Source organism: Vitis riparia, chromosome 8 (assembly GCF_004353265.1).
Source record: "Vitis riparia cultivar Riparia Gloire de Montpellier isolate 1030 chromosome 8, EGFV_Vit.rip_1.0, whole genome shotgun sequence".
NCBI lineage: Eukaryota > Viridiplantae > Streptophyta > Magnoliopsida > Vitales > Vitaceae > Vitis > Vitis riparia.
The window spans coordinates 14,266,568-14,291,670 of NC_048438.1; the positions used below are offsets into that span (position 1 = coordinate 14,266,568).

Consider the following 25,103-nt stretch of genomic DNA (forward strand, 5'->3'; position numbering starts at 1 on the left):
TGGGTTAATATAGGAAAATGTATTTTATTTATTTTTTGTTCAACCACAATGTTTTTAACCTTATAAATTCATAAAATTACTGACTTTTTAAACTTATAATATACTAAAAAAAATAAAAAAAGAAAAATAATGTTTGATAAAACTTAATACTTATTACTTAACTATTTAAATTATTTTTAAATTAAATTGTAATTAAGTTATTAATTTAAAACTTATTATTTAATATTTATTTTAAGTATTAAAGTTATTTGATAAAATTAATTTAAAACATATTTTAAATAATTAAATTAATATATTTATCCTCATAAATTATAATTTGGATAAATGAAATTGAGTAATAATGGGATGATAAGGTAATAAAGATATGGACTTAAAAATAAGTTAATTGATTTTACTTATTAATTAATATAATTTTTAATTACTTTTAAGTAATATTATTAAGTTATTTTATTAAATATATTTAATAATTCAAATAACAAAAAGTCACGTAGTCTCACAATATTAAATATTTTAAAAAATAAGTCATTTTTCAAATGTTTTTAATAATTAAAAATATGTCAGAAATTAACGAGAGAGAAAAAGAAAAAAAAAAGCATATCAATTATTTTTATTATAGAAATCGCCGAGCGTGACCAGTCGGATTTCGAGCACCACATGGAGCTCACGTGTCACACGTATCAGTCCAGTTCTAGATTTCATTTGGAGGAAATTGAGAGTGGTGTTGGCCCACGGCGATAACGGATAAGAGAGGGATGTTTATGGTCGCACGCAAATTTCAGATTAAAGCAGCGGCTGAATTGAAACCCAGAATTTTCAAATGGATATTCAAGTTCGAATTGGAGGCATAGCATCACAGAAGCTTTGGTCGAGAAAACCGAAAACCCCTTCTTCATACCTTTCCTCGCCTCTCAAACCTTTCTGTAAGGGAAGAGGCTCTCAGCAACCCCAACAAAACGGTGACGCCAACAACGACAATAACAGAGGTTTCTCATTTTAGCCGTCTCAATTTGTGCTTTCAGAACTTTAAATTGGGTTTCAGATTAACTTTTTTTTTTTTTGGTTGGGTTCTGATCGGAATAATTTCGAGGGTTTTGTTTGATCGCTCAATGCAAAGTTCTCAATTTTGATTTCCACATTCATGATGATTATCGGATCTTTTTTGGCTGCAGAAGGCATTTGGAAGTTGTTTTTTTTTTCGTGCCGTAATATTCAATGATAAGAATTCAGTTTGGAGTTCTGGGTGTTGATTGGGGTAATACACATGCGTCTTTTCATTGTCAAAATCATTGTTGAACCATTATTATCAAGTCTATGGTCAATTGGGAGATAAGAGTGCTTTGTAGTCTCACCATGACTTGAGACAATCCTTCTCTTAAGGGCCATATTTTCCTGCTCTCTTTTTATTTAGACCTTTCTTTCACCATACTAATAGTTATGGGAATAACTTAAAATCTGAATCTTGTAAAGTTTGGTTAGAGGAAAATAATAAGAAAAAAAAATATTAAGATGATTTTCTGGTTTTCAATTGTAAAAAAAAAATAAAATGTATATAAAAATTATTTAAAAACTTATATATCTTAAAATTATTTAATATTTATATAAAAATATTAAAATAAATTAAATAAATTTGAAATAGTATATAAAAATAATTTATTTTTTATTTTATTTTATTTTTTCTTTCCGTCTATTTTTGTTGGAAACCAAACATAGCATTAAAACACCCTATTGAAAGAAGGCGTCACTCACCTTTCTGGGGAAAGAAGCAATGAGGGATGTTGCCAGAGTGTTCCCATCCTAGCATGTCCTGAATCTCCTGATATTGTTATAATGCTCAGGCATCCTCAAGCCATGAAACTGTTTACTAACCTCACCACTGGCTTGTCAGTTTTGCTAGTTTGTCTTTGAATATGGCATTGATTACATGTAACTATGGTGGCATAACAAGCAACTTGCATCTCTACTTTGGTAGGAGAGTGGCTGGGTGAAAGGCAGGGTTAGGGCTTGGAGCCCTTGACTGTTGCCTTACAGTTCAGGTGAGGGAACATATTGGATTACCTGCTTCTATCTTCTAATCCCGAGAAATGGTTTACCAGCCCATGAAACATTGATCAAACCATAATTTCTCACCCTCTTTTGTTGCCCTAATATATCCATGTCATTGATGGACACATAGCATGGAAACAGGCATGAGGTTCTGAATACTCAATTTCCATGTTCCAACTCTATCACTTGCATTACATGTATCTCTCTGTGATGCTAACCTCAAAATTGATGTATTGGTTCTACTGTAGACAGTCGTATGTGACTAGACTCTCAAAACCCTCCCATTTGTAAGCCTACAAGGTCTATTTACAGAGACTTTATGCAATTGGGAGGCCTTCTGCTGATACAAGTCTATGTTTTGCCAAATGAAAAATTCAGGAAGCATTGCCATGTGGAAAATGGATGGGCTTGACTTTGAATACGAGTCCTTTATAGTTTATGGTTCTTTTTTTCTTGTGACCAATTTACTGCAAGCTTTATTCCATTCCAGCACAGTCCCATGTTTTTCCATTAACAAAGAAAATGAAGGATTGCTATATGTACAAGTTCCAAATGGAAAGAGGAAAAAAACTCATACCTGCATTGTCGCATATTTCTCAGGTGATAAATTCTCTACAGACTGGGACAAAGCCTGGTCAAGCTTCAGGAAGCAGGGGAAAAAGACGCTCTTCTCACAGTTCTCTCCGGACAAGTATGTGACCTGGAATCCCAGGCGTTCAAACTACCCACCGTCCGAGGAGGTTGATCCAATCAAGAGAACAGAGAGGACAAACCTCATGCTATGGACCAGTCCAGGATTTACTCTAACTGTGGCTATTATAATAGTCACATTTCTTTTAATCTACACCATTCTCGCACCAGTCAAGTGATCCCATTTGGAACCCTGTTTTTGTCTTAGATATCAGGGCCTGTGCTGTAAATTACAATGTTGTTATAAGGGATAGCCAAAAAGGAGGGTGTTGTAAATTGTAAATGAATGCAATAGCTTCCATTGTTTTTCCATCTGTTTCTTTATCCAAAAGTTTTGACACGTTCTTTGTTCTCCTTTTTTGTGGGCAAAACTTTTTATTCACATCATTCTTTTAAAAATTGAAAATCAACAATATATATGATCAATGACTAACCCAGAAATTTTGTAAGGATGATATTCAGTTTGTAGGACTGTAAAACAGGTGTCACATTTGTGGGTGAAATTATTTGAGGTATTCAATGGTCGCTTACTTGTTTCTTTGTGTCTAAATTTTTAGACGTTACCTCGCATTACTCATTGAAGGTCCCTGCAGGTCATGTCCTTGGGCTAGGGTTCTTTTTCGGGGAAAGCAAATAAAGAATCTCTTAGGACTTATATTTTGAGTGTAAGATCTCTTTTGGAAAAGCCAAAGAAGATCGACATTGGCAGGTATTTATGAGAGGTTTTGAGGGCCATGTAAGATTACTGACCTGGAAGTTTCCAGGGAAGTGGTGTTGCCCAGGTGGTTGACATGTGCATCACCGTCTCAATGAGTATGTCAGAGGGCTTGTAAGAGAGTCCAGTAATCATCCACAAAATTGTCATCGGGATTGTAGTCCTAGGTAGCAAATTGGTCGTTTTTCACTTTTTGTGCTTTATGATCTCTCAATAATGCTGCCTTTTTTGGACCCTAAATGGGGTTTAATCCTAGTCTGTTTCCACCTTTTTCTTTTCCATCACCAACAAGACAACACGTGTCTTTGGCGTGTCTCCCCTGAAAACCCACCGGAGCTTGAGTCCTTTTCACGGGGAGACATTGGAATTTGGTGCAACAGGAGCTACACGAAGGCACGCTGTGAGGAATTCATTAGCTTGTCTGGTAATACAACATGGAGGAGGAGATTCTTGGATAGCCGCTGATTTTGTCTCAGCCAGCCGCCAGAGAACTGTTCCTTTGTCTTTCAAAAACATGTATATGCTACACTTTCTTTACCTTTGCTCAGTGATCTTAAGGTGGACCTGCTATTTCTGATGAATTTCTTTTAAAATTAACTTTTGTAGATAATTATTATTACTATTTATTTTCCTTCCGAAGAAATTTTGACTTTTTTGCTACCAGACAGGACTTACCGACTTCTATCCTATCCACGTTAAATCTTCCTTCTAGAATCCTCAACCGCTTGAGGGAGACAAACCGTACGTGTATCCCAATTCAAAGAGAGACTCGTGACGAAAACAGTAAAGAATTATAATATAATAAACGTTGGAAAATTACTTATCTTCCTATTCGTTCAGCAATCAGCCAATCAAATGGATCTGTGTGATTCTCCATGTTTGTAAAACCCTGTGACTTGAGCAATTGGGTGGTGCTCTCAAAACAATATAAATACCCTTCTACTCTCTCCCCCATATTAATATCCCCACATCAAAACTAGGTTACTCTTCTTAGACTTCAGAATTCTTTTCCTTCCGAGCCTGTTGGAGACACAGAAGCTGCAGTCTCCTTCTTCCTCTGTTTCCTCAGGACCTGCCAGCTCTGTGGCAATGCCTATGGCTAATGGGCACAAGAATGAGAAAGCAAGGCTTCCTCCAAAGAGAGGACAGGTAAAAGTTAGGATATTCCGCAAATTTGTCGGGCTACTAGTTGGCGTGGTCTCAAAGCCGGGAAGAGTGCTGAGCGGGAAGAAAAAGATGACAGCAGATGAAAGTGATCAACCCCCATTACCCCCAAAGTACACATAATTCAGAAGGGCATCTAATGTCTAGTTGAAATGCAGCATCATCTCTCAATCTGGAGCTTGATCTAAGCCTTTGCAGAGTCATTATCCATGGCAGTAGCACTTAGAAGAGGAGGTGGCTTTTTGAGAGTACACCAATATCCTGAGTCCATGCTGCCTGTACTTCAGTCTATAGATATGAAGAGTCGTAGCAACTCTCTACTTCTCCCTCTCTCTCCATCCAACTACATAAGTACAATAAATTTTACAACCGGCAGTGCTGGCAACCAGACTTCAATGTCATAATCTGCTTAACAAATTTGCATCTGCGTGTCCGATTTTCAATTTTGAGGTGCAATGGAATATAATAATTAATTGCCAGTTTATAAATTACATTATATGCCCATCATCTCAACTTATACAAAACTGCAGGTAAACTGTCTTTGCTGATAAGTTGTCTGTCTATTTCCTTATACAAAATTCAATGACAGACATTGAAATGGGCGATGTTGTCAATTGGACTGTTACCAAACTGCCGGGTCATTTGTTTTAATTCCTGGGAAGATAAGGCTCTTGGGGTTGGCATAAAATTCAATTCTAGGTAGCATTGTTTAATAATTGTACCCTTGTTGTATTGAAACAATGACTTTTGTATTCCTTTCCTTTTTCTTTTTTTCTTTTTATTACTTTTGCATATGGAGAGTCGTTTTCTCTTCAAGGTTGTATGAACATCCCTATCGATGGTAGACAGTGGTGGAGCCAGGCCGACAATTTCTAAGACGTAAATTTTACGAAATGTGGATCGACACTTTTTAGGGACTGAAACTGGTCTGGGAATTGATTTCCCTTATGAGAAACAGGGTTTTATTTTTTTTAATATTTTCAGAAGTGCAGTGCCCCCGGCCTTGGCTGGCTCCGTCCGTGATGCACATTCCTTTTTTTTTTTTATAATATGTTTCGCGTCAAAACATAAAATAGCTTTATGGTTATCAAACCGTGTCTTTTATTTTATTTTAGAAAATAAAAAACCATTCTCGAAAATGATTGTCAAACAAGGGCCAAGACTTTATTTGGTAATTATTTTTTAAGATCGAGAAACAATTTTAAGAGTGTTGTAAAATTATAAAGTGAAAGGAGAAGAAAATAAGAAAGAGAAATTAAAACATAGGAAGAGAATAGAATAAATTTTCATTAGAGATATCTCCCTTTTATAGGGAGTCACAAAGAGATATACATCAATATAGATGATCATCCACAAGTTCCCATATCCGGTAAATTCTCATATTTTATAACACTCCTCTTTGAATTATCATAAGAATATGCTTCATTAAAACCTTATTAGGAAAAACCCTATGGGAAAAAACCCTAGTGAAGGAAAAAGAATATAATATTCTTTTGGATTACTGTAACTGCCTTGTTAAAAACCTTGTCAGTAAAACTTAATGGGATAAAACCTGGACGAAGGAAAAAAGAGTACAGTATATCCATATTATCATTCTCCTCCTCATGTAAACATGATTATGATTTCTTCAACATTTCAAATGGTAGAACTCTCAATCTTCGTATTCCAAAGTTATACCTTAACTTTTTCAATGTGGTCAAAGGTAACGCCTTTGTGAATAGATATGCTAGATTATTGCATGATTGAATCTATTGACATCGATCTCACCTTTCTTTTGGAGCTCATGAGTAGAGAAGAATTTAGGGATATGTGATTAGTTCTATCATCTTTTATGAATCCTCATTTAATTTGTACAATACAAGCAACATTATCTTCAAGTAACTTGATTGTATTAACTCTAATGGAAGGTAGTCCACATGTTTCTTGAATATGTTGGATCATTGACCTTAGCCATATACATTCACGACTTGCTTCATGAGTTGCTAGTATTTATGAATGATTTGATGATGTGGTCAACATTGTTTGTTTGATAGATCTCTATGAGATAGTAGTACCATTGTAATTAAACACATACCCTGTTTTTGACCTACCTTTATGTGGATCTGAAAGATATTCTGCATTTGCATATCTAAGCAATTGTTGTTTTGATTCCCTTTATTAAAATATACTCATACTAATAGTTCTGCGAAAATAACGCAGTATATGTTTGATACCATTCCAATGTCTTCAACTTGGAACAGAACTATATTTTGCTAATAAATTGACAGAAAAAGCAATGTTTGGACGTATACAATTGGCAAGATATATAAGTGCACCAATAGCACTAAGATATGGTACTTCGGGACCAAGTAATTCTTCATCCTTTTCGTAAGGACGAAATGAGTCATTTTTCACATCAAGTGATTGGACAACCATTGGAGAACTTAAATGATGCGCTTTATCCATATAAAAATGCTTCAAAACTTTCTTAAAGTATGTGATTGATGTACTAAAACTCAATTTGGAAAATACTCGATCGAAAATCTTTAATCTCAATTTTTTTTTTCAAGTACTTTGTTATTCTTGTGAGCTCTTCAAGAGTTCCAACAAGATTTAAGTCATTAACATACACTGCAATAATTGCAAATCTGATTTCTGATTTCTTAATGAAGATGCATGGGCATATAGGGTTATTCATATACCCTTCTTTTAGAAAGTATTCACTAAGGCGATTGTACTACATACGTCCAGATTATTTTAATTCATACAAGGATCATTGTAACTTGATTGAGTACATGCTACGAGGCTTTGTACAATTTGCTTTAGGCAATTTAAATCCTTTAGGAATTTTCATGTATATATCATTATCGATGGATCCATATAAATATGTTGTAATAACATTCATGAAACGCATATCTAGTCCTTCTGAGACTGTCAAACTAATTAATAAACGAAATGTGATTGCATCAATGACGGGAGAGTCTGTTTCCTCATAGTTAATACCAGGTCTATACGAGAAACCTTGTGCTACTAATCGCACTTTATATCTTATAATCTCATTATTCTCATTGAGTTTTCGTACAAATACTCATTTATACCTAACAGGCTTTACATTTTTAGGTATTTGGACCACAGGTCCAAAAACTTCTCATTTTGTTAATGAGTTTAACTTTGCCTATATAGCTTCTTTCCATTTTGGCCAATCATTTCTATGTCGGCATTCTTCCATATTTCGTGGTTCAAGATCTTCCTCATTTCTTATGAAGGCCACTTGGAAAGTGAAAATAATATTATTCTGATCTCATTTTTCTCCCGTGTATTCATAACTTACTGAGATCTCACAATTTTTCAGGTACCTGTGCCTCTTCAAGGGCTTCTCATTTAATATGTACCTCTTCAAGGGCTTCTTATTCAATATATGTGCCTCTTCAGGGGCTTCTTATATTATTTGTGTCCCTTCTAGAGCTATAGATTTATCAATTATAAGCTGATCAATTATTTTTTATGGCCTCTTTTAGAGTGCCAAGTTTTTATTGGGTTCTTCTCTTCTAGGGGGTTACATCCTTTGAGCCGACAGGTCTACCACGCTTCAGGCGTATCTTAGATTAATTTGTTAACTGTCTTACAGGGACATCAATCCGTGCTGGAGTATTTGCAGCCAGGATATATGACTTTGTCACTTTCTTTGTATCAATGAATGCATCTGGTAATTGATTTGCAAGATTTTGTAAATAATTGATCCTTGAACTTCTAGTTCACATTGATTGGTATGAGGATCAAGATAAGTCAAAGTCAATACATTCCAAATAATTTCACACTGTTATTCTGGAACTAGCTCTTCTCCCCCTAACGGGTAAGAAAATTGTCTCATTAAAATGATAATCTACACAATATGTCATTCTACCTTTTAAGTGTATAGGTAGACTAGTCACTAATTAAAAACTTCTGGTTTTGTAATGTACATCCATATGACCTTTTACCCCAGGGGACCAAGTTGGTCTTAAAAGATTCTTCTGGATCTATCATCATATAAAGTGTCATTCACGTGGAATCAAATACTACTAATGACATAGTATAAGCTCTTTTGGAACCTTTAATCAAATTTCTATCACCTGATATAGTATTAACATTGTTTGTCATCAATGTTGTGTAATTAATGAGACAAGAGTTTCATCAAAGTAACAAGTCATAAAACATTGTCATAAAGACCTCGTTTTTATAGAGTTGAAGAAATATTATCATAAAGAAATAGTTAAAATCAATGAAAAAATATTAGTCATCGATGATGACATAATAAGTTGTGTAAAAGCAATGAGAGCATAGATAACACAATAAAACAAATATGAAAAGATAATTTAAAGTTATATATTTCGTAAGCATCTCACACATTTGATTTTGTAAGTGTGGAGCAATTTATACATGAAATAACTAGAAAGTATTTCAATAATCAAACTAAATGTAGTGATGGATCAAGGTATGAGAGAGATCCATGTATCTTCAAGTATAAATAAAGAAAATAATTTAAATGATAAATAATAAAATGTGAAATAAACTATAAAATATGAATAATAAACAATGTGTTCAAAGATGATAACAAAATAAACCTATTTGCAAAGAACTAAATAAAAATATAACGTTTAATCATAACAGACATTTCCATCACCAATTAGATAGTCAATTTTCTTATTAGGATTCTCAAAGAAATCCGAAACATCTAAATAGGTTAGATCCACTTGGCCATCATTATCAATGAAGTTCATTTCAACTTTTTTTCCTTTTATTGATGTTTGGTAAAGGTCGACCAAATGTTTGGGCATACGACATGTACGCAACCTCAGTATTATTCCATTTCTAGTGGTGCAATGAGGTTTTCCTTTTCTGAGAATTTGGTGAATTATTACTTTAAGAACCATGGTATCAGGGATTTCTTCCATAACTACGACCACGTTCTCGTCATCGTCCACGAATTTGGGATAATATTGCATTCACTTCATGGAATGATTCAGATCTAGTTGGACGAGACTAGTGATTTCTCATCAAAAGCTCATTTTTTGTTAAACCTTCATAGAGATGGTGATGAAGGAAAATCAGTGTTTTTGCACGATCCTACAGGGATGCTTGATTTCCTTCTTTGATCATAGCTTCAAGATTCATTGACAATTTTGTTTTGTATAACTTCTGGTTATACAATAGAATTAGAAATTGTATGCATAGCTTCTGGCTATGAAACAATTGTACGTAAAAATTGTTTTCCATAATTCCTATTGTGAAAAAAATAAGTGAGTACAAAATAAAAATAAAAAAACAATATTTTTTATAACTTTGAGTTATGATCATTTTGTCAAAACAATAAAATATGCAAATTTATACATATTCAGACTATGAACTATTTATGTATAACTTCTAGTTACACAATATAATTAAAAGAAATTAAAAAAATTAAAAGTTAATATCTTTCATAACTTCAGGTCATGATTATTTTGTCAGAATAAGAAAATATTTAAATTTGTACATAACTTCAAGCTATGAATTTATATATATATATAGTTTCAGGCTATGAACATTTATTTATTTATTTATTTATTTTATAGCTTCTATCCATAATATTGTTTGGTATAACTTCTAGTTATACCTTATAATTAAAAATAAATAATTAGGGATCATATACATAATTTCTGGTCATGTATTTGTAATTTTATAATTTTCCTATAACTTTTTGTTATAAGGATTGCACATATTTTTCATAACTTCTGGTTATAGGAATTGCACATATTTTTCAAAACTTCTGGTTATGAATTTACCTTATAATTTATAATTTATAATTATAGGAATTGTACATATTTTTCATAACTTCTAGTTATGAATTTACCATATAATTTATAATTTACCCCATAACTTTTGGTTATAGAGATTATACAATATTTATGTATTCAAGTAAAATAAATGAAAATAGAAATCAAAAGGTAATAAAATAGAAAATCATGATATAAGTTTGTCACATACCTTTTTATGAGAAAGAATAGAGAAGAGTCTTTCTATTTCTCTAAATACAGAAAAATATTTCTCTTTCTTTTGTAGAGATTATTCATGCAGGAGAAGAAAATAAGAAACAGGAGAAGAAAATAAGAAAAAGAAATTAGAACGTAGGAAAAGAATAGAATAAATTTTCATTACAGGTATTTCCCTTTTATAGGGAGTCACAAAGAGATATACATCAATATGGATGATCATCCACAAGTTTTTATAATCCGATAAATTCTCATATTTGTAAAATAAGAGTTAGTTTAGGAATCTAAAATATTTTTAACTTATTTTTTATATTTTTAAATATGTTTTAAAAATAATTTATATATTTAATACTTTATTTTTAATTATTTTACATGTTTATATAATTATTTTTTAAAATAATTTTCAGCAAAAACAATTGAAAATAATTAAAAGAGTATCTAAAAATACTTTATTTTTTATTCTTATTTAAAAAAAAGGCTTTTTATTTGCCAATCATATTTTATGAGAAACAGGGTTTTTATTTTTTTAATATTTTCAGAAGGGCCAGTGCCCCCGGCCTTGGCTGGCTCCGTCCGTGATGCACATTCCTATTTTTTTTTTTTTATCCATATGTTTAGCGTCAAAACATAAAATAATCCATTTCTTTTTCAGAAATGACACTCTGGAATGATTTTGTTACTGTGTAATTGACCTAGGGAGCCGACAAAGCTGATCAAAAGTCGTGGCGTGCATAGAGGAAGAAAATGTATATCAGCTCAAACTGTTTGTATTAGAATATCGACCAACAAAGCGCGACGACATTTTCCATTGACAAGATCTTGCCAACATTTTTCACTGTGAATTAAGATGCAGTGCAAGGTTTGGTGTAAGTACACCTACCTATCATTGAAAAGAAAAGATTTTCAATGACATCCAACATTCATCAAATTTATTTTTTACATAGATTTTACCCAATATATCTAACATTTTTGTAAAAAATAAACGGAAAATTCGAGGGAAAGGCAAAAAAATAAATAAAATAAATTTAAAATTATTAAATCATTTTTATATATTATTAAATTTTTTTTTTCTTCCAAATTTGGAATCCCAAAAAGGCAGAAACCATTTGTAGTAAATTTTACAAATGATATTGAAATTTTTTCATTTTTTTTATTTTTCCTTGCATATGCTACTTAATCCCATCCGACAGGAAATTTCATACCCAAAACAAAGAAAGAAAAAAAGGTCACTCCCACATCAAGGCAGAAGAAGTGCATTAAACGAGTCCCTATTCGTAGGCCAAGACAGGCACTTCAAGAAAACGTGTGAGCAAATGCAATATTGTCCCCATGCGCTGTTCAGATGCGTCATAAGCTTATAGAAGCATATGAGGTTAGCACTGCACTCACAAGTCTTAATCCCAACATGTGGGCACTCGTGTTGAATCAGTTGAGGTGCCGTCCAATGAGGGATGTTTGGTTTGGGCTACAGAACACTAATATCCATAGCAAACTCTGTCCCCTGGCTGGTTTAGTGGTGGCAGTACTTTTATTTCTTCCCACTTCCCACCCCCCACCTTCATCTGGATTCATGGTGGCTTGCTTTCTGAGTTCCTAGTTTCCACTTTCCACCTTCATTTGGGCTTTTGCTGGCTTGCTTCCTGAGCCAAAGCTTTTCAAAATTTTCATGATGGTGTGCAAAAATGCAGAGAATGTGTGTAGTGCATGACAAGTACAAGATTTAAATCATTAACGTATGGCAGTCTCACAAATGGTTATTGATTCCAAAAACTAATCATTTTCAGATGGAGAAGGAACAGTTAATCCATTAGCATATGAGAAAACCCCACTATTTCATAACCCATGTCGGTCGTATAGTTGTCTTGCAGAATTTTGTTTATGATTTTTTCAAAAACCCGGTTAAAGATTTAGTTCACTTTTTGTTAAGGTAAAACACTAATTTAGAGGGTGTTTGGTACGTCACAATAAAGAATAAAAATGAATATTTTGTTTTCATTCCTATTTCTTAGTGAATAGAAATAAATTTGATGATTTCTTTTATAGTATTTGGATGAACTAGAAATGTAAGATTTGAATGATTATTTGTTTTCATTCCAATGTTTGATAATAATATAAATGAAAATGAAAAAATAAATAAATTTATAATAATATCATTTAATATAATTTAAAATAATTTTTTATTTTTTAAAAATAAAATTTGAGGGTTTTTTTGTTATTAAATAATAAGACTAAAAATATATATATACTCAATAAATAAAAAATTAACCATAAAAAAACATATAACCTTAATGTACAAATATTCAATTATTATTTTTATTAAAAATTTGAATAATTTGTCATGCTTAAGTAGTTATAAAATTATATTTGACCAAAAAAAATATTTATTATAATATTTAAATTCTCAAAACTAACAAATGTTTTTCCTATATCTAAAAGAGGAAATAAAAGAATTTAAATTTCATTCTAATTTTCAACAAGTATCATATCCGATAAAATCCATAACCTTAAAAAATTTTAAATATTCATTTTTTTTTAATAAAAAAAATCATGGTCTTTTTTTTTCTAAATGTTGTGGAAGGTTTGATTAATTCAGTTTGGGAGAATCACTTGTTGTATAGAAGTGAATGATGAATGAGTCTCTAACTTTATAAAAAAGATAAGCATCAGGCTTAAGAATGATATAAGAGGGTAAAATAGTAAATTTAAGTTATTTTATATTATCAAATGAGTTTAATGAATCAGAATATCACCTACTTTTGATGAATTCAAATCCGACTTATAAGTGGATTTGATTTCTCTCTGAATAATTTTTTTATTTCATTTATACCTTCTTAACATTTATCCAAATATAGGAATAAAAGAAAAAAAATGAATGAGATTTTTATTCCTACTATCCATTCCCGTATACCAAACACCCCCTTAAGGGGAAATAACCTTTCAATACAATAAAAAAATTATTAACATGTCAATCCTCTAAGCCTCATCATCCTCATACTTCCACATTTTTGTTGTTTTTTCATATGTTGGCTTTATAAAAAATTTTAAATTTCAAATGTTTCCCACAATTTCAAATTTTCATATTTATTGATTTTAATTATTTATGAATATTTTAAATATAAAATAATAAGTCATTAATGAAAGCAAATTTAATATAAAAATAAATACATGAAAACACATTTAGAGATTTAGAACATAAGATTTTCTATATTCTAATACATAAGTTTTTTATTTTATAAATCTTATTATATTATCATATTATTTTATTGTTTGTGTTTTTTAATATTTTAAAATTTTCATGTGAAAATCTGAATTAATGATTATGTTTTTAATTTTTTAATTGTAGATCTAACTTTAATGGGATTTAAACTTTTTTATTGGTTAAAATGTTTAATATTTTTAATTAAAAAGGATAAAAACTTGGATATAGTTTTAACTTATAACATTTTGCTTTGTTAAAATTTAAAGTTGTTTATTTATATAAAATAAAAACAAAAACATATTTAATCATTTATATTATTTTTTCTTAATTTTGTTAAAAATTAAAAATTTTGCATATTGAGGTTGCCCATCCATGGATATAACCATTAAAAATGAGAATACCACAATTTTCTGAAGAAAAAAAAATGTACAACTCTTTTATGAAAAAAGTAACACTAAAATATATTAATAGTACCACCGTGATGTGAATGAAATACCACTCTTCTTTGATTTTCAAAAAAAAAATGTATCACTCTTTTATGAAAAAAGTAATGTATTAAAAGTATCATTGTAATGAAAATGATACATCATTCTTCTTTGGTTTATGGTAAAATATGTAGAAAATTTAATTTTAATAAAATTAATATAAATGATTAAATATAAATTCTTTATGAGAAATATTTTTATTTTTTATTTTATATAATAATAAATTAAAAATTTAACAAATCAAAATGGTGGAACCACAACTAAGTTTTTATCTCCTCTAATTAAAAATATTAAACATTTTACTTAAGAAAAAAGTCAAAAATACCATGAATTTACATAACTATAAGTAAAAAAGTTAAATTTATTTTTATATTAAATTTTTTCTCATTAACGATTTATTATATGTTATTATTATTATTATTTTATATTTAACATATTCATAAATAATTAAAATCAAAAGATGAAAGGGTGAAATGAAATCCAAAATATATTATAAGAATGTATAACTAGCATATTATAAAAGATTCAAAAGGTAAAATGAAAAAAAAGGAAAAAAATTAATATTACTTGTTGATAGAGACATGTTAAGCTTAAAAACATTGATAAGTATGATTGAAAAAAAAATGATGTGACGGGGTTGATTGCCACATGTCAATTTAAAAAAAAAATAATTATTATAAGAGGAAATAGGTATTGTAGTTAACGAATGGAAGAAAGAAAAGGTAAAGAATAATTTTAAATTTTGTTTATGTTACTGTTGGAGTGCATATTTACAAAATTACTTTGTAAAAGTTCTTAAAAAAATCTATATTTTTTTGTTGACAAGCTTTACATGATTTTCCCTTTTTTAAATCCTTACCATTTTTTACCTAATATTATTTTTGATTTATTATTTTTCATTATTGAAATTTTCGTTTACTTGAATTACTTTTCCATTAATTGCCTCCTAAATTAATATTTTTTAAACAGAGATAATATGGTGAGTTATAGTTTAAGAACGTGATTGATAGTAATTTTACGAACACTTAAAATTTTTTATTTTTTAAATAATAAAAATATTATAAACACTTTTCATAATTATTATGAAACATATTTTAAAATACTAAAAATAGCATAGTAAGCTATCATTACCGCATCCAAATGGGGGCAGTGAGATGGCCCTTTTTGGGATACCATAAATGCCCATTTTCAGGCCGCCATTGCTGACTTTGACCATCAGAAAGAGGCGTACCGATGATCCCAAGTGGTCTGCTATTGCATGTAATGGAAGTAGATTGCCATTCAATTCATGGAAGCAGCACGACCAACATGCAAATTTGATTTACTAAAATTAATTATTCAGCCATTTAGGGATGTTACTCTGTTTGGCTGCTAAGAAAATGGACTAAACTAAACAGAATATAATATTTTGAGTCTTTTGTTCCATATGGTTGTACTAAACACGGACCAGGCAGCGAAAAATCAATAACAATATCCATGGTGCGTTGGAAAATGTTTACACGGACAAAATTTTATCTATTTTCACAAATAGATGGGCTTGGATGTCAAGGGCATCAATCAGTGGACAACATTTGCGAATTGGTACAAAGACTCCAAACACATGCCCGCCGTTCGAATCCAATCCGCCCAAAAAGGCAACATGTAATAAAACCCGCTTCAGTGTACCAAAAGAAAATTAACGGTTGGCCAAGGATGAGAGACCTCGTCCTCCTTGGCTCCTCCATAGTCCTTCCTCCAGACCCCATACCTCCTCACCACCGCACCAAGCCGAAACCAAAACCCAAGCCCAAACCCTCACTCCTCACCTCCACTTCCGCCAGGCTCTCTCCACCCATCTCTAGCCTCCGTTCTCGGCACCCTCTCCTCTCCAACCTCCGATGGGACCTCAACAACTACTCTGACCTCGCCACCAAGCTTGTCCAAGACGGCCGGTTCGACGACTTCTCTACGATGGCCGAGACCTTAATTCTCTCGGGCGTCGAGCTGTCGCAGCTGGTAGAGCTTGTATCGGCCGGAATTTCCGGGCTTCTTCGGGAAGGGAGGGTTTATTGTGTTGTTGAAGTTTTGAGGAAGGTTGACAAGCTAGGGATTTGCCCATTGGAGTTGTTTGATGGATCCACTCTAGAACTTCTTTCAAAAGAATGTCGCCGCATTCTCAATTGCGGCCAAGTGGAGGAAGTGGTCGAGTTGATAGAGATTCTTGACGGTGAGTTTCTTGACTTTTTTGCTCTATTTTTATTTCTGATTGAATTTGGTAAATTTCTGTATGAATTGATGGTGTAGAAAAGTTATAATAATTCAAATTGCTTCATTTCTGATTGAATTTTGTAAATTGCTGTATGGATTGATGGTGTAGAGAAGTCATAATAATTCAAATTGCTTCATTTCTGATTGAATTTTGTAAATTTCTGTATGGATTGATGGTGTAGAGAAGTTATAATAATTCAAATTGCTTCTGTCATTGGTTCAGTTCAGGGAATTGAGCTGGGAGTGTGTTAGTTTATCGTCTGAATTGATCTTGCGTTTGTGTGAGGATAGTGGTTTCCCATGTGCTTCAGTTTTTAATTATTTATTTATTTTTAAGTTTTGTTTTCTGTCTAGTTCAAGTTATTTTATTCTAAAGAAATAAAAGGCGCAGTGAGAAAGAACAAGTATTCAAACTTAAGGTCTCATAGTGTATTTTTCGCTCTCACATTATATAATTCAATATATTGCCCCAACCGAAAGAGAAAACGTTTAATTTACCTTTACCATTAAGGCATGTTTTTTCACAATGGAGATGGTTTGCATGAGATGACAGATTTTATATTGTTTCAGGTTTTCATTTCCCAGTGAAAAAACTATTGGAACCTCTTGACATCATTAAGATCTGTGTCAACAAAAGAAACCCAAATTTGGCTGTAAGGTACAGTGTATTGTTTAATTAAGAGTTGGTTTCTGCCTTTCTGGAGGGTTATTTAATTTGTAATCGGATATCCAACTATACAAATTCTACTTTCTCCCTTCTAGGCTATGCATGACCATACATTCTATTAAACCAGCAGCACTCATGGCTCTTTCCAGAACTTCATTCCATGTTCTTTTTGGCTTTCTAATGCTCTTTATGGCATCTTGGAGTTGAACTATATTATTGACATAATTTTAGTCTTCATTACACCATCCGTTTGACAATGGGCGATCTCTCTCATTTAATTTGTGTACTAAATGCCACATGTTCAATTAGATCACAAGATTACTTTTTTTATCATCGAATGTGTTGCTTCTTTCTCCTTCTTCCAGTCATTAATCATTAGTTAAAACTCACTTATTTTCTGTCTGTTAACCGCTGGTTAATGCAATATCAATCATATTTACAGGTATGCATGCATTCATCCTCATGCACATATCCTATTCTGTACCATAATTCATGAATTCGGAAAGAAAAGGGACTTGGGATCTGCTTTGACAGCATTTGAAGCATCCAAGCAGAAGTTGATTGGTCCTAATATGTATTGCTATCGCACAATGATTGATGTTTGTGGTCTTTGCAGCCACTACCAAAAATCTAGGTACATTTATGAGGTACTTGAATTGACTGCCTCATAAGATCTTTATATTGTGAATGCTTCATTTGTTAGGGTCTTTTTACTCATATAATCGTAATCTTTTTTACTGCATATTTTTCTCCAGTGTTTTTTTGGGATTTGGTTCATACATAACCATTAAATGCTATAATGAATCTTATTATGTCAAGGGTAGCCACTGATTAGTTAATTTTAACCATTTGTAGGATTCTAATATAAATTGCTCATTTTAATTAAATAATTGCTCATTTTTAATTATTATTTAATTAAACAATAAAATTTAGTTGTTTTATTTAAAATATTTTCAAAATGAGGGAGAATTAATGTGCTTCATAATGACCATATAAATGTTTTGACGGTAAATAACGGCCCTTAGTGAAAGATGGGCCTAACATTATTCAGGTTGCAAGGGTGATCTGGTACTGAAATTGGAAAAATGGCCACTTGAATGTTGTTTTGATCGGAAGCTAAGGCATGCATCTCTTCTATAAGATGTTCAATTAGAACATTTGAACTATTCAATCTTGAGGAGAGTGTGAACTTTAGTTTCTTGGGAAGATCAAAATTGTGGTGACCTAAATTGCATTCTAACCTGCTGGTGGAAGTTTTTTACTTGTATTTTTTATTTTTCTTTACTACTGTATATATTAAATTGATAAATTCTAAATTCTCAATACACAAAATGTGTAATTTTGTGTTATTTTGCAAAATAATTAGTTGTTCTATGCTTCCTTTGCTTAGGTTCGTTTCTTACAGTTTTTCCTGCTACAGGAGTTACTTGCTCAGAAGATCACCCCAAATATTTATGTTTTCAACAGTCTCATGAATGTGAATGTCCATGATTTGAGTTACACATTCAATGTCTACAAGAATATGCAAGTAACTCTCTCTCTCTCTCTCTCTCTCTCTCTCTCACCCACTCACTAACTATACACATATGTTTAGCTCCTTTATATTTCTAGTACAGAGTAGCTATTCTTGAATCTGATTCAAAAACTGCTGGTTGGATTTATTATCATGAAGCTGTTGTCAAAAATGCACTTTTTTGCCATTTGCTTGATAATTGATGACAACGATGAAACTCTTAGTGTTAATTGTATAACAGTGTAAATGTTTTGTACGCTGTATTTTTGTGCCTTTTTCCTTTCTTTCTTCTTTTTTACAGTTAATTTAATAAATTGTTTTGCTAGTTGAATTGGTTTGTTGTACATGTCATGGGGGTTGCAGTGTTTTTCCCAATTAAAATCTGCTGTAGAAACTTTAGAGCGGATGTATGAATCATTTTCTTCACTATTGTCCAACAATTAATTGATAAATCTTGTGCTAAAAATTTTTCGAAGTACATTGACAGTATTGCAGTGTGTATTATTATTAAGAACATGGTAGTCTTAACCCGTTCCTTTCATATAAGCAGAATCTAGGTGTCGCAGCAGATATGGCTTCTTATAATATCCTTTTGAAGGCATGCTGTGTTGCTGGAAGAGTTGATTTGGCACAAGAAATTTATAAAGAGGTTCAAAATTTGGAATCAAATGGAATGCTGAAATTGGATGTTTTTACATACAGCACAATTATTAAGGTAAATTTTCATTGTAGCATGTGAAGATTAATTTTGATACCTCATTCATCTGTTCATTACCACTTTCTCTGGCATAGCTTTCACATCCTTTTTTCTGGTGGAAGCGGACACCCATCCAGTGAGATTCTCTTGCATGGTATCTTCATAACGTCTGCATCAATTTTCCAGGTCTTTGCAGATGCTAAATTGTGGCAAATGGCACTGAAAATCAAAGAAGATATGTTATCAGCTGGTGTCATTCCCAATACGGTTACATGGTCAGCATTGATCAGTTCATGTGCCAATGCAGGTATCACAGAACAGGCCATTCAATTATTTGAAGAGATGCTTCTGGCTGGTTGTGAACCTAATTCACAGTGTTACAACATCCTTCTGCATGCCTGTGTTGAGGCTTGCCAGTATGACAGGGCTTTTCGTCTTTTCCAGTCCTGGAAAGATAGTAGATTCCAGGAGATTTCTGGTGGTACTGGAAATGGCAATACAGTTGGTGTGGAGCTTAAACATCAGAATTGTATTACTAGTATGCCAAACTGCTTATCTAATTCACATCATTTGAGCTTTTCTAAGAGCTTTCCCTTTACCCCTACAACCACAACATATAATATTTTGATGAAGGCCTGCGGGACTGATTACTACAGGGCAAAAGCTTTAATGGATGAGATGAAGACCGCAGGTCTTTCTCCTAACCATATAAGTTGGTCAATTTTGATGGACATTTGTGGAGGCACGGGCAATATAGTGGGTGCTGTGAGGGTAAGATACACTAAAATCTTCAGTCATTTCTAGTAATGATAGTTGATATCAGAGATAATGCAAAAGCAGTTAAAATGCTATTTTCATAGCATCACAGCAGAGTTTTAACTGTAGAAACTATATTTTCATGTATCATGATTGGCATATCTCACTAGAAACACATTAATTATATTTGAAATTGCAATGTTAGTACTACTTTGCATGCTTTGACCTCTTCCTGCATTTCTGATTCCCTTCGTACAGCATATGTGATAAGATTAACCTGGAACTAGTGTTAGTAGCATGAGAAACAATTGGAGGATAGATCAGGGCATTCCATTCACAATATGCTTGGACCAAGGGTGAAAATTAACCCAAATTTGGTAGTGGTTGTGGATGAAGATTCTCAACATATTCAGGAAGAGGTCCCACAGTGTATGCTGTTTACTGATGAAATGGCTCTAGTTTACAAGATCAAAAAAAGGGTTAAATGTTAAATTTAGAATATGGAGAAATGTATTAGCTCCAGAAGGATTAGAATATGTAGGACTTGGATGATCAAATGGTCATTTTAGTAAAAGTTCAACTCAGAACTGAGCGCATTATGAATATTGTTGTCTGGGAGGTACTTGAGAGCAATCATTTTCATTTTCACTAGGTCACCCACAAGGAGAGCCAAAGAAAGTAGGTTCCCTTCTTGTAAAGAAACAAACACCAACTATCAAACAAGGGACAAATTGAGAGGTGTATTAGTGCAACATCCTTGTACCCCTCGTAGTCAGGCTGCTTTCAAATTGAGAAGAAGTGAAGATTTTTTTGGCTTTTCCCTATTTTCCACTCCATCTTTACTGTACTACTGTCTTTCCATGGTTTAACTTCTAACATTTTATTTTCTCTGGAAAGTATAATTATGATTTGCTGCACTTGATAGCCCCTGAATTTAGATAGGCTAGAGTACTTGTTATTCATTTCATGGCTCTACCTTTTACCTCCTTGTAACTGTGCAGATTTTGAAAACTATGCGTGAGGCAGGAATTAAACCAGATGTTGTTGCATATACAACAGCTATCAAGGTTCAAAGCTTTCTCATTACACTGCATTTGATTGATTTATAATCAATGTTTTCAACCAGTGCAAGCTCCATGAGAAGCTAAATTACATAGATCTCTAACTAATTTGACCCAGGTGCTGATGCATTTTGCCTTTGGTTGCAGTACTGCGTGGAGAGTAAAAATTTGAAGATAGCGTTCTCATTATTTGCAGAAATGAAACGATATCAGATACAACCAAATTTGGTAAGTGGCAGAAGTGAATATCTGTGATTTCATTCCCACATCTTGTTTCATTGTAACAATAAGACAAGTTGAGTTGTGCATTAAGTATGACTTCAAAGATATCATGTCATAAATCAATTGGGTCCTAGGCCAATTTAACTTGCATATGGATGAGGCTGCTCTGAGTTGTGTCCACAGAAACCAACATGTAAGTTGTTATTTCAGGTGACCTATAATACACTTTTAAGAGCTCGAAGTAGATATGGTTCCTTACATGAAGTACAACAGTGCCTGGCTATATATCAGCATATGCGGAAAGCAGGGTATGTTGAATTTGTACAAATTTTTTTCCATTTTACTTATCATTGCCAAATGAGCAGTACTTTTGTGGCATTCAAAGTGCTTCCCAAGCAAGGTAGGAATGCTAAGTGATAGCTACAATATAAGTTTCTCTGGGTGAGCAAAACCAACTCCCCACCCCCACTGCAACCCCCAAAAATATGAAAGGCATCTGCATCCTTCCTAGTATATATGAAATTCCCGACAAATGTTTTTCAATTGTCCTTTTTCTTTGTACCATATTTGTTTTGCTTCATAAGGTAATGCATCTATATGCTATATCAGTTTGTTTAGGAGTAATCCTCGAGTGCAATGATTATTTGATTATCACTTGTCACAAATCATAAGTATTTGTTCATCCGAAAAGTTTCTAATTAGTTTCTATCCCATCCTGTCCTCTTCAAACAATTGTCAACTCTGATAGCTTGAGTGTTGCAATGTTAGTTGTTCCATCTTTCTATTGTGAAATTTCATGGAAACTTGCACCTCAAAAGTCACTATGCACAATCAAGCCCATCCCATCAATTAAGGAGCGTGTATGATGATATTCTACCAGGAACTTGTATAACTACATCCTAGTTTGATTGTGACATTTTAACTTCCAAGATGGTGTGATTTGCATGTTTCACGATATATTGGCCCATCAAACTTTTGTTAGATTAACTGTATAATAATTATGGCTGACAATAGGGTAGCTTTTTTAGGATACCCGTCTCGCCCTTAATAGGATAGGTTTGGAATAAAGACAAATGAGTTAGGGATGAGTTCAAGATTTTTTTCTTTAAAAAGAAAAGACACTTGGAATGGGTTTGAGGCAGGTTTAGACATTGCCTTGTTCCGCCTTGCCCTGTTATATTATTAAATTTTAGAATAGTTTAATCTATTTTTTTCTTTCATTTTCTCTTTTTTAATGCATATAAAATAATTTTAAAAAATCTCCTTCTCTAATGAAATTAATTGTAAAAAGTTGTAATATTTATTTATTTATAAAATGTGTTTATTTTTAATATAATTAAAAATTTTAATAATAAAAAATAAATAAATAAATGGGGAGGGTGGATATGGAAAATTCTTATACCCACCCCACCTTAGCCCGTTTAAATTTTTTATTGGGATGAGGATGAAATTAGGTTTATATAAATGGGATAGGGTCGGGATGGGAGCAACCCTCCTTAACCACCCCATTGCTAACCCTAATAATACTCTTGTAGCTTTGTGCTCAGTGATGTCATAGGTGTTACTTGTGAAGGATATCATTGATCTAGAGTCTAGACAAAGCCACGCTGAATTGTTGTGGACCAAGGATCATGTAAAAGAATTCTCCACTATTTCCTGCTTGATAGAAAACTTTTTGAGGCCATGGAGTATTTTGAACTTTGCCTAATTCAAGCATTGGGAACTTGGTCGAACACTTATGAGCTCAAGTATTTTGAAGTTCATACCATGGAATGGATTTTAGCTTATACAACCTGAGTGAAAAGGAGGTCGCTAATGTAATATTAGGTTGTACTTGATATTAGGTCCTTGGTGATTGTGCATTTTTGCTGGTTTTTGTTCCTGGTTCTTTTGCTTCTTGAGATCTCTCATCTCTCTTTGTATTCACCTTTTTTTTCTTTGGTCATGCATATAAAGTCGCTCTTGTGTGATGTGCCCATGTGTATATTGGGATAAAATGAAACAAAAATAATGCACATGCATACAAGCACCTGTGTCCAACTGCATGTACTTGGTTTTGCCTTTGGTGTTGAGGGAACAGGAGTTGTAAGCAACATGTTCTCCTTGGAACTTGGATCTGATTGTAATTTCTTTGTGATTTTAATCATGCATGTTTTAGGTACAAATCCAATGACTACTACCTCAAAGAACTAATTGAGGAGTGGTGTGAAGGGGTGATACAAGATAACAATCTGAATCAAAGCAAGTTTAGTTCAGTCAACAGAGCTGACTGGGGGAGACCTCAAAGTTTGCTTCTTGAAAAAGTTGCTGCACACTTGCAAAAGAGTGTGGCTGAAAGCCTAGCAATTGACCTTCAGGGCCTTACACAGGTATGTTTAATAACAACAAAAAACATAAAGAGCATTGGCAAGTTTTACAGGCACACTTGAGGGCAAGCATTTTGTCAATATAGTTACATTTGGTATTGATTACTCATGGTTTATCGGTATTTCATCTGTATGACATAATCTTAGCATCCTTTCTATCCATAATTCATTCACTATTTCTTGTAGTTTGGTAAAACCAATATTACCGCATCTCCTTATTGTTGCTTTATATCTAATTTTCCTTATTATGTCTTGACAGGTTGAAGCTCGGATTGTCGTCCTTGCAGTTCTTCGAATGATCAAGGAGAACTACATACTAGGTATGAATAGTTTTTTTTTTCAAACATACTAGGTATGAATAGTTATTCTTATAACCTTTCTTATATAGAAATTTATCTCACTAAAATTTGGAAGCATTGCAATTCTACATTTTCACATAACAAGTTGAAAACCATGAAGTTATAAAAACACATTAAACCTTGGGGGCAGAAGGGTATTTAGGTGACCGGATGCATTTATTAAATTTGATAAAATTTCCACATCCTTCTGTGATTGGTATTGGGGCAAATAGAGATTGTGTCTGGAAGTTTTGTATCTGGTACAATCCACACATCCTTGTGGTCATACTTCTTTTGCATGGACATACATAGATAAATGCATGCACACTTCTTGCATCATGTGATCAACTCAACCCAGCATACACGGGCACATTTTTGTTGCATCGCATTTGTCATCTATTCAGCATTTCAATGTTATTTTGTGGTTGCAGGGCATCCAATAAAAGATGACATACTGATTATCTTGGGGATTAAGAAAGTAGATGCAAATCTAGTCGAACATGAATCCCAAGTGAAAGGTGCAATCATTAAACTTCTGCAGGATGAACTGGGGCTTGAGGTTGCTTTTGCAGGACCTAAAATTGCACTTGATAAACGTATCAATTTGGGAGGCCCTCCTGGTTCAGATCCAGACTGGCAAGAAGCTTTAGGAAGGAATAGGTTACCGACCGAGTTAGAATCTTCTACCAGGAGACCTGCAGTTTTGCAAAGGTTTAAAGTCACAAGGAAATCGTTAGATCATTGGTTACAGAGGAGAGTGGGTGCCACGAGGGGGTAACAATTACCATGTACCAATGCTCAATTTTGTATATGATTTTAATGTTCCTTTCCAAAGAATGATAAGCCACTGCATTGTAAATTTTTTTGTATCAACAGATGCCATGTATACAAAAACATAAAGGCCATCACCACATGTCTGAAAAATTATAGAATGCAAATAGCTTTTACTCATT

The 25,103-nt window shown here is 32.7% G+C and overlaps 2 protein-coding genes across 3 annotated transcripts; both read left to right on the top strand.

Annotated features, from left to right (window-relative positions):
* Positions 1–718: 718 nt before the first annotated feature.
* On the top strand, positions 719–3,073 carry LOC117919772. 2 transcript variants are annotated; one of them, XM_034837019.1, is made up of 3 exons: positions 892–983; positions 1,170–1,252; positions 2,644–3,073. In XM_034837019.1, exons 2-3 carry the CDS (start codon positions 1,213–1,215, stop codon positions 2,910–2,912), a joined length of 309 nt encoding a protein of 102 aa, XP_034692910.1. In that variant the 5' UTR covers positions 892–983; positions 1,170–1,212; the 3' UTR covers positions 2,913–3,073. The 2 variants fall into 2 exon arrangements, with proteins under 2 accessions (XP_034692909.1, XP_034692910.1); XM_034837018.1 differs by lacking the exon at positions 1,170–1,252 and having other exon boundaries at positions 719–983.
* Positions 3,074–15,896: 12,823 nt separating this feature from the next.
* On the top strand, positions 15,897–25,101 carry LOC117920150 (pentatricopeptide repeat-containing protein At5g02830, chloroplastic). The gene is made up of 12 exons (XM_034837518.1): positions 15,897–16,489; positions 17,101–17,188; positions 17,640–17,844; positions 18,618–18,725; positions 19,261–19,425; positions 19,594–20,178; positions 21,165–21,230; positions 21,372–21,452; positions 21,657–21,754; positions 23,605–23,815; positions 24,072–24,132; positions 24,582–25,101. Exons 1-12 carry the CDS (start codon positions 15,976–15,978, stop codon positions 24,926–24,928), a joined length of 2,529 nt encoding a protein of 842 aa, XP_034693409.1. The 5' UTR covers positions 15,897–15,975; the 3' UTR covers positions 24,929–25,101.
* Positions 25,102–25,103: the final 2 nt, after the last annotated feature.

Excerpts from the sequence above, each read along its gene's own strand:
- LOC117919772 (XM_034837018.1), top strand. The coding sequence starts at position 818 with ATGGATATTCAAGTTCGAATTGGAGGCATAGCATCACAGAAGCTTTGG. Across the intron at positions 984-2,643 it reads CAACAACGACAATAACAGAG|GTGATAAATTCTCTACAGAC; the intron begins GTTTCTCATTTT and ends CATATTTCTCAG.
- LOC117920150 (XM_034837518.1), top strand. The coding sequence starts at position 15,976 with ATGAGAGACCTCGTCCTCCTTGGCTCCTCCATAGTCCTTCCTCCAGAC. Across the intron at positions 18,726-19,260 it reads ATGTCTACAAGAATATGCAA|AATCTAGGTGTCGCAGCAGA; the intron begins GTAACTCTCTCT and ends TCATATAAGCAG. Across the intron at positions 24,133-24,581 it reads CAAGGAGAACTACATACTAG|GGCATCCAATAAAAGATGAC; the intron begins GTATGAATAGTT and ends TTGTGGTTGCAG.